Source organism: Terrapene carolina, unplaced genomic scaffold (assembly GCF_002925995.2).
Source record: "Terrapene carolina triunguis isolate 2854851 unplaced genomic scaffold, T_m_triunguis-2.0 Scaffold119, whole genome shotgun sequence".
Classification (NCBI taxonomy): domain Eukaryota; kingdom Metazoa; phylum Chordata; order Testudines; family Emydidae; genus Terrapene; species Terrapene triunguis.
In genome coordinates this window covers 1,496,171-1,506,616 of record NW_020664470.1, presented here as the reverse complement: position 1 = coordinate 1,506,616, position 10,446 = coordinate 1,496,171, and the positions used below count along the sequence as shown (strand labels likewise).

General features: G+C 43.9%; 1 protein-coding gene across 1 annotated transcript; it reads left to right on the top strand.

Moving 5' to 3' along the window:
* Positions 1-455: 455 nt before the first annotated feature.
* Positions 456-1,430, top strand: LOC112104734 (olfactory receptor 6N1-like). Its single transcript, XM_024197228.1, has one exon. It carries the CDS (start codon positions 456-458, stop codon positions 1,428-1,430), a length of 975 nt encoding a protein of 324 aa, XP_024052996.1.
* Positions 1,431-10,446: the final 9,016 nt, after the last annotated feature.

The following is a 10,446-nucleotide window of genomic DNA, read 5'->3' as shown; positions in this document are numbered from 1 at the left end:
TGCAAATGTAAACTAACTTGTTTGTGAGAGCGATTGGCTGAACAAGAAGTAGGTCTGAGTGGACTTGCAGGCTCTAAAATTTTACATTGTTTTATTTTTTAACTCAGTTTTTTGTACATAATTCTACATTTTGAAGCTCAATGTTAATGATAAAGAGATTGCATTACAGTACTTGTATTAGGTGAATTGAAAAATACAATTTCTTTTGGGTTTTTTTACAGCGCAAATACTTGTAATAAAAGTAAATATAAAATGAGCACTGTACACTTTGTAGTCTGTGTTTTAATTGAAATCAATATATTTTAAAATGGAGAAAACATCAAAAATGTTTAAATAAACGCTATTCTATTATTGTTTAACAGTGCGATTAATCGTGATTATTTTTTTTAACCACGTGATTAATCTCAATTATTTTTTTTTAATTGCTTGACAGCCCTAGTTCCCAGTCTCAACCCATGGCAGGCACGGACTGGGGAAACCAAACTGCCATCACAAAATTCATCCTCCTGGGATTCGGGAATCTCCCTGACCTGCAAATTCTTCTCTTCCTGATGTTCCTAGTGATTTGCATCGCAACTGTGGCTGGGAACACCCTCATCATTGTGCTGGTTGTAGCTGATCAGCACCTGCACACCCCCATGTACTTCTTCCTGGGGAACTTGTCCTGGTTGGAGATCTGCTACAGCTCCACTATCCTGCCCAGGATGCTGGCCAGTCTCCTGACTGGGGACAGAACCATTTCTGTCAGTGGCTGCATCACACAACTGTACTTCTTTGGTCTTCTGGCATCCTCAGAATGCTATCTGCTAGCAGCCATGTCTTATGATCGGTATTTAGCAATATGTAAACCCTTGCATTATTCAACTCTTATGAATACCAGGTTTTGCCTCCATTTGGTTGCTGGGTCCTGGTTAAATGGTTGTTTGGCTACTACCATGTTGGTATTATTCATGTCACAGTTCATATTCTGTGGCCCAAATGAAATTGACCATTTCTATTGTGAATCCCTCCCATTGATAATACTCACCTGTGGGGACACACACCTGATCGTATTGCTGGATTTCCTATTTGCCTGTGTATTCACTCTGCCTCCATTTCTACTAACCCTGATGTCCTATATTTGTATCATCGCTGCGATCCTGAGAATCCCTTCCAGCACCGGAAGGCAAAAGGCATTTTCCACCTGCTCCTCCCACCTCATTGTGGTGACATTTTTCTATGGAACAATAATGATTGTGTACATGCTCCTCAACCGTGATACACTGAGCAACCTGAACAAAGTGCTCTCTCTTTGCTACACAGTCCTGACTCCCCTGCTTAACCCCCTCATCTACAGCCTGAGAAACAGAGAGGTCAGGGAAGCCTTGAGCAAAGCCGTCAGTAAATATGGCTTTCACAAAGAATTGCAGAGAATCCTAGATAATAACTAAGGCTGAGGTTTTCAAAGCTGCCTGAATGATTTAGGCAAACATCCCCCATTGAAATTACATTGAAAACTCCCATTGAACATGTCAGTGTGTGGCACTTTGTACTTCAAAATGGTACCCTGCAGCCCCCATATTCATCATTCATATGTGTTTGTGATATTTCATACAAAGCATGCAATGTAAGATATCATATAAAAGGTCATGATCTGCTGAAACCCATTGTTCTATCCAAATATGTGTATCATTAGTTTGTATAGCGATTGAGTATGGTTGTTACTGAAATGTGCTGTTTGCTAGTTACATACAAAGGATCCCTGCCCAGATGGGTGTTGACCATCCATTAATCAATTGTGTGACTAAACTATGAAAGGCCCAAAGAATGGGAATTGCTTGATCACTGTGACTTGGGGACTGCTTGTTCACTGTGACTCAGCAAAGGCCACAAGGACATGCCTAGGCTAGAGTCTGCCAGGCACATGGGCCAAGGGTTTAAAACAAGGGTCAATAGCATCATGTCTTGGCCTTTCTCCTCCCCCACCTATGCTGGAAACAACTGGGCGACGAGGAGACAAAACTCATTTGAGGAAACTGGTCTAGGCTTCAGGGGGAAGTCTGTGCATTAAGGACTGTAACATCCAGTGGGGTGAGAACACTGCTTGATCTAAATACTGCCTAGTGGAATAAGGTTTAAGATTTAGCCTGTGCACTTTTTTTTATTTTCTGTGTAACTATCTCTGACCTTTTATGCCTACCACTTATAATCACTTAAAATCTATCTTTCTATAGTTAATAAACCTATTTTATATTTTACCTAAAACAGTGTATTTTGTTTGAAGTTCAAAAGAACTTTCAGCTCTGTTAAAAAGGATTGTTGTGTCCTCTCCATATTGAGGAAGGGGTAGACATGGTTATAAACTCACACTGGTCAGCTTCTGACCAGGGCAGGATGCGGTAAAGCTGAACAGGGGTGCAAGGTTGGGGAGCTGGTGGGAATGGGCTGGTGCCTTTTTCTGTGTGATTCATGAGAGGTTTTGGGTGCCTTCATGCAATCTATCTGGGTGTGGGGCTCCTCCTGCTGTTGTGCTGAGTGATAACAGCTCTGGGAGGGGGTTGCTGTTTGTCACTATCAAAGCAGTGTGAGATACAGCCCAGGATGGACAGTTAAGGGGGCACAGTGGTACCCCAGTTCCTGGTTGTACCCCGGGGAACCCCGTCACACAGTGCTAATGTGAAAAACTAATGGAGATGATCTGCATGGAGTTACTGAGGCAGAATATTTATGATCCCAGACTGTGTCCATGTAAAACAATGAAGAGGAACATGAGGTTGTGGACAGTTCTAGCAACCTCTCATATTCAGCTCTGATATGTACAGGATGATGGTATTTTTCCCGATGGTGTTGGCAAAACATTCACCCTGGGTGAGGAGGGTGTATAGCGTCTGATACTGTTGTAGAGCTGAAATGTTGTGTATGGCACAAACTCCACTAAATATCAAAGCAAATCCCTGTGTACATCCCCTGTTGATCATTGTTTCTCTGTGTTAGACAATAAAATCTGGTAATCTAATTCCAACAGCTTAGTACAAACAAAGACCTTGTTACTTCTAATAGTTTCTTAGGCCCCCAAGGATAATATGGAGAATCTAGCCGGAGCTCAGGTCAGGGTTGTCCGTCAGGAAGGTGTCCATAACCATGTTCCCACCATGGAGTTTTTAACTGGGCCCCGGGCGGAGTGCAGACATTTTTTTCACCAATTATTTCCCCATAAATAGCCATTTTTGATCAAAATAAATGTTTGGGTGATGAAAATACAAACTCTTGGTGCAGCATGTGGGGATGTCAGCCTGGGAAATCTGCCACCCCTTAAATGGCAGATTTAATTATATCCACCTGCAAACTATATCTACCTGCAAACCAGCCACCTCCATTGAAATCCCACAGGCCAGATGCAAACAGCTGAACCCCAGCAGTGACCTCTGGACACTTCACCAGGAACAGCTTAATAGCTCTTATCTGGGCTAAGCCTGGCTGTGACCAGCTCTGGCAAAGCAACAGCACCCGGCTCACCGGGCCCATGGGTGCAGGTAGGTTGGGAAAAGACAAAGAAGCAGACTCAGAGCCCAAGTCAGTGGGGACAGTCCTGACCCAGCTGGGGGTTTGCCAGGGCGCTAGGATATGTGCACACATAGAAGTGAGGTTGGTCCTGAGGCTCGGCCTGTCTAATGGCCACTGAGAAGGGACTCAGCATGTGGCATTGCAGGACAGTAGCCACTCTGCTGCTACCAGGTGCACAGAGCAGTTCAAAGGCAGGGAGCTGCTTAGGGTTGCCAGTTTTGGTTGGATGTATTCCTGGGGATTTAATCAGATGACATTTTTGTGACATTCTGTAATTGGGGGAGCACCCTGTAACCCCCATATTCCTCATTTATATATGATTGTGAACTTGCATATAAAGCAGGCCATGTTAGGGATCAGAGGAAAGGTTATAATCTGCTGAAAGTCATTTTTCTATCCATATATGTATATCATTAATGCATATGAAGTTATGAGAATTGTTTTGTATGTTTGTAACTAAAACATGCTATAAGTTGAGGAATCAGCCAGATATTAGTTCCCCTGAGACAACAGCAAGGAAAGTAACCAATGTCTGGGCGTAGTGTCAAACAACCCATCAGCAGCCACTGTCCAGCAAGGGAGCTACAATTCAATGATTCACCTGCATGAGGCCTTGCCTGGAGACTCAGTAATGCCCACCAGACATGCCTGGACTTGTGTTCTATAAGCATATGGGACTGAGGGTATAAAACAGAACACTGGGACCGCATTCTGGCCCCCAACTATGCTGCAAGCAACAAGGACACTGAAGACTTGAGACTCCAGCTGAGGGGACTGGCCCAGATTTAAGGGAGAAATCTGTGTACTATGAACTTTAATATCCAGTGGGGGTGACAAAAACTGCTTAGTCTAGATGTTTCCCAGTCTAATAGGCAGAGGTGAAAGTAAGCCAGTACAGCATACTGGTAAGAAAGTGCTGACTGTACTGGCTGGGCCGCTGATGGGGGGGGGGAGCAAAAATGGCAGCTTCCCCAGGCTCTGGTGGTGATTTAAAGGGCCTGGGGCTCCTGACCACCGCTGCCTACCATGCAGGGGCAGGAGCCCGGGCCTTTAAAATTTCTGCCTGAGCCCTGAGGTTCCCGGCCAATGCCACTGCTACCCCGGGGCTCTGGTGGTGATTTAAAGGGCTCAGAAGTCCTGGCTGCTGCTGCCTACCACGCCAGCCTCCAGAGCCCTGGATAGCATGGGACGGGCAGTGCTGAAGGACTGGCTGGGGCATTTTAGCCTGAGGCAGTGCCCCTTCCCCCAGGCCCCACCCCTTCCCCAGGGGCCCAGAGCCACTCCCCGACCTTGCCCAGGACCTCGGCTGCCCTGTGTCATTTAAGTTACTTTCACCCCTGCTAATAGGGTTGAGAGTTTAGACTGTGTGCTTTGTGACAAAGTTCCTTCTCTATCTTGGTGGGTCCTGCGCTTATTGGCGGATTTTCTTGCCTCAGAGATTCACCATGTGGGTTGGGGAACAGCCCAGAGGCCTTCCCCTCTGGAAGAACCCACAGTCCAAGTCAATTGGGAGGTTTGGGGGGAACCCGGGCCCACCCTCTACTCCGGGCTCCAGCCCAGGGCCCTGTGGACTGCAGCTGTCTATAGTGCCTCCTGTAACAGCTGCATGACAGCTACAACTCCCTGGGCTACTTCCCCATGGCCTCCTCCAAACACCTTCCTTATTCTCACCACAGGATCTTCCTCCTGGTGTCTGATAATGCTTGTGCTCCTCAATCCTCCAGCAGCACACCCTCTCACTATCAGCTCCTTGCACCTCTTGCTCCCAGCTCCTCACACTCTCACCACAAACGGAAGTGAGCTCCTTTTAAAACCCAGGTGCCCTGATTAGCCTGCCTTAATTGATTCTAGTAGGTTCTTCTTAATTGGCTCCAGGTGTCCTAATTAGCCTGCCTGCCTTAACTGGTTCTAGCAGGTTCCTGATTACTCTAGTGCAGCCCCTGCTCTGGTCACTCAGGGAACAGAAAACTACTCATCCAGTGACCAGTATATTTGCCCTCTACCAGACTCCTGTACCCCACTGGTCTGGGTCTGTCACAGCTTATATTTTATTTTATTTTGGTAACTAACTGACTTTTTGCCTATCACTTATAATCACTTAAAATCTATCTTTTGTATCCAATACATTTGATTTCCTGTTTATCTTTATTAGTGAATTTGTATGAATTGTGTGGCAAAACTCCTCAGGTTTGTAAAGGCTGGTGTACACTCACTTTCCATTGATGGAGTGGTGAACCAATTAATACATTTGCACTGCCCATCTTGAGCAGTGCAAGACACTATATTCCTGAGGTACAGTGCTGGGAGCTGGGGGAATTTGGCTGGCACCTTTTCCTGTGTGATTCATGAGTGGCTCTGGGAGCATTTGTGCAATCTAGCTGGGTGTTAGGTCTACACATGCAGTTGTGCGGAGTGATCACAGCACATGGAGGGGCTTGCTGCTTGTCACTAGCATGGCGTTGTGAGAGACAACCCAGGCTGGAGAGACTTAAGGGAGCACAGCAGTCCCACAGTCCCAGGCTGCACACCAGGGATCCCATCTTTATATAAGTCTTTTTATATATCTCTGTTGGTTTGGGCAGTCAATGTGATATTTGGCTCTACAAACAGGGTAAACTTGAGTAGAAGTAGGGAGGTTATTTTGCTTCTGTACTTGGTGCAGGTGCAACCACTGCTGGAATCCTGTGTCCAGTTCTGGTGCCCACAGTTCGCGAAGGATGTTGATAAATTCAGAGGATTCAGTGATGAGCCACAAGGATGATTAAATGATTAGAAAATATGCCCATTAGTGATAGATTCAAGCAGCTCAATCTGTTTAGCTTAACAAGGAGCAGGTTAAGAGGTGAATAGAACACAGTCTATAAGTACCTATGTGGGGAACAAAAATGTGATAATGGAGGACTCATCAAGCCAGAAGAAAAAGGTCCAATAGGATCCAGTGGCTGGAAGTTGAAGCTAGATAAATTCATTCTGGAGATAAGACACAGTTTTTTTTAATCAGTGAGGGTAATTAATCATTGGAACAGTTTTCTAGGGGTTGTGGGGGATCCTCCATCACTGCCAATGGTTAAATCAAGAGTGGATATTTCTTTCTAAAGGATCTGCTCTCATTCAGACAGGAATTAGTTCAGAGAAGTCTCATGGCCTGTGTTACACAGTGGTTCAGATTAGTTCATTACAGGGGCCCTTCTGGCCATGGAATCTATGAATAAAGGGGGAGAGATTCTAACTGGGGTATCAGACTGTCTGAGATGCTGTGGCTGCAGAGGCAACCTGTCTCATGGTAATCCTGCTTAAACTGTCATGGAAAGGCTATGTTTAGGTTAGACAATATGCACACAGGGTGTTATTGTTTAAATGCTATTTCCCTCTGCTAGTTAAATTTCTGTGGAGAAATCAATCACGCTTGTTTTGAAGAAGACATCCTGAATCACTGGAGATTCACATTGCTCACAGGTTCCCAGAGAGGTTTCCACAGTGGGGGAGAAATCCAGCTGTAGCTGCTGGACGTAAACATGGCTGCTGAAACAGGGGGTCCAGTGAAATAAAAGTTGCTAACTTTCCAACAATATTGGTTGGGATTTAGAAAGGGCCTTAATGGATTATGGTGCTCAACTCATCAAGAGGTGTTGAATACCTAACTCCTTTACAGTGCTATAAAAATCTCATCCTTAATAGCCTAAGAATTCATAGAATCATAGAATATCAGAGTTGGAAGGGACCGCAGGAGGTCATCTAGTCCAACCCCCTGCTCAAAGCAGGATCAATCCCCAAATAAATCATCCGAGCCAGGGCTTTATCAAGCCTGACCTTAAAAACCTCTAAGGAAGAAGATTCCACCACCTCCCTAGGTAATCCATTCCAGTACTTCACCACCCTCCTAGTGAAAAAGTTTTTCCTAATATACAACCTAAACCTCAACCACTGCATCTTGAGACAACTACTCCTTGTTCTGTCATCTGGTACCATTGAGAACAGACTAGATCCACCCTCTTTGGAACCCCCTTTCAGGTAGTTGAAAGCAGCTATCAAATCCCCCCTCATTCTTCTCTTCTGTAGACTAAATAATCCCAGTTCCGTCAGCCTCTCCTCATAAATCATGTGCTCCAGCCCCCTAATCATGTGACAGGAAGTAAATTCCCAGCCGAATTTTAAGAACATTTTCAGATTCCAAAACTTATGTAATGAGAAGTGTTTTCAACACTTAAGGAAAATGATCTGTGGGTTATAGTGAATCACAAACTAAATACAGGCCAACAGTGTAATACCATTGCAAAAAAGCAAACATCATTCTGGGATGTATTAGCAGGATTGTTGTAAGCAAGACATGAGATGTAATTCTTCTGCTCTGCTCAGCACTCCTCAACTGAAGTATTGTCTCCAGGTCTGGGCACCACACTTCAGAAAATATGTGGACAAATTGGAGAAAGTCCAGAGGAGAGCAACAAAAATGATTAATGGTCTAAAAAACATGAGCTGCAAGGAAATATTGAAAAATAGAGTTTGTTTAATCTGGAGAAGGGAAGACTGAGGGCGAAATGATTACAGTCTTCAAGTATATAAAAGGTTGTTATAAAGATAAAGGTGATAAATTGTTCTCCTTATTCACTGAGGACAGGACAAGAAGCAATGGGCTTAAATTGTAGCAAGGGAGATTTAGATTAGACATTAGGAAGAACTTGTTAACTGTCAGGATTGTTAAGCACTGGAACAAATTCCTTAGGAAGGTTGTGGAGTCTCCACCATTGGAGGTTTTAAAGAACAGGTTAGACAAAAACCTGTCACGGAAGGTCGAGATAATACTTAGCCCTGCTTCAGTGCAGAGGATTGGACTAGATGACCTATCAAGGTTCATTCCAGTCCTACATTTCTGTGATTCTATGAATATTTGCTAATAGTGGCAAATTTTATCTTGTTCTATCTGTTGGGAGGTTTTGATATTTTGGAACTGTGCAATAGTGTGAAAGAATCATAGAGGTACATTCATAGATGTATAGATTGTAAGACAACAAAGGACCATTCAATTCTCTAGTGTGAGAAAACCAGATTTGTTGTTTGATTGTTATGGTTAATACAAAAATATCAAAGGTTTTCTCAGTAATGGTAGCCCACATTTGGACAGAATGAAATTCACTGTTGATAAATGTGAAATAATGTATATGGCAAAATATAATCCCAACTATACATATAAAATGATGGGATCTAAATTAGCTGTTACCTGTCAAAATAGAGATCTTGAAGTCATTGTGGATAGTTCTCTGAAAACATTTGCTCAATGTGCAGCGGCAGTCAAAAAAGCGAACAGAATGTTGGGAATCATTAGGAAAGGGATAGATAATAAGACAGAAAATATCATATTGCCTCCATATAAATCCATGGTACGCCCACAAACAAAAGAAAGTATTTCTTCACACTCAACCTGTGGAACTCTTTGCCAGGGGATATTGTGAAGGCCAAAACTAAAACAGGGTTCAAAGAAGAACTAGATAAGTTCATGGTGAATAGGTCCATCAATGGCTATTAGCCAGGATGGGGAGGGATGCAACAGGGTATTCTGCATGTCCCTGGCCTCTGTTTCCCAGAAGCTGCGAGGGGGCTGGAGTATGGCTGCTCCCATGAATCTTGCAGACCTGGGTTCAAGACCCATGGGTCATGAGAATGAGTGATCTCTCCCTGCTCAAACCTGCAGGAAACAGTCTCTGGAATACCAGACACATCCTCTCAGGGAAAAAAATAAGGATGTCATGATGACAAATAGGTCTCTGTCCAAGTCTGGGATCCAGGGTTAGAAAACACTCCTAGCCGGGCTATGTAGCAGGAGCCCCCTCTTTATTGCAAAAGCCCCAAGTGCACAGAAGAGTGAATGGTTCTTAGCTCCAGGATATGCATGGGATCTTCCATCTAAGCCTCCATGAGACCCATGTTGCTTGGTTTGACAGGATGAGATCACCTGTTTCCACTGATCCCTGAACTGCGCTGGTTGCAGGATACATCTGTGTGAGAGGCTGGGACAGATGTGACAATCGAGTAAGGTCTGTTAGGAATGCTGAGAACACGCTGGTCAAGAATATCCTTGTGTGATGTAGGTCTTGGTGGGGTGTAATGAGTTGTGTATGTGTGCTGGAAATATGTTTGTTTTGGGATCAGACTTGATAAACAAGTTGGCTTAAAGACAGGAATGTGGATTCATCTGTCTGGGTCAAGCTTTGTAAGCCATAGGCAATGAAAGTACATTTCCATTGAAGGTAAACCAAGCAACCAAGCTGTCATAAACATACAGTTAAGGGTTAATTCCTCTTTTACCTGTAAAGGGTTAAGAAGCTCACATAACCTAGCTGACACCTGACCAGAAGGACCAATAAGGGGACAAGATACTTTAAAATCTGTAAGGAGGGAAAAGTCTTTTGTCTGTGCTGTGTGGGCTTTTGCTGCAGACAGAGAAAGAAGGAGCCATCCCACTCCTATAGGGCAGTGAGTATTTAGAGAAGGAATGTATTAGATTACTTTTATTTTCTTGTTTGTGAGTTCTTTTGCAAATAAGAGGGAGGATAAATTTGGGTTCTACATCCACCCTGATTGAATTGGCCCTGTCAACACTGGTTCTCCACTTGCGAAGTAACTCCCTGCTCTCCATGTGTCAGTATATAATGCCTGCATCTGTAACTTTCACTCTATGCATCCGAAGAAGTGAGGTTTTTACTTACGAAAGCTTATGCCCAAATAAATCTGTTAGTCTTTAAGGTGCCACCAGACTCCTTGTTGTTTTTGTAGATACAGACTAACACCGCTACCTCCTGATACTTGGGTTCTTTGTGTAACTTTAAAGTTTTGCCCTAGGGAAACCCTCTGTGATTTGAATCACTGCTCTACAGCCAAAATGCTTCTGAAATAAATGTAGTCAAA

Bases quoted from the DNA above. Each gene is read 5' to 3' on its own strand.
- LOC112104734 (XM_024197228.1), top strand. From the start codon at position 456: ATGGCAGGCACGGACTGGGGAAACCAAACTGCCATCACAAAATTCATC.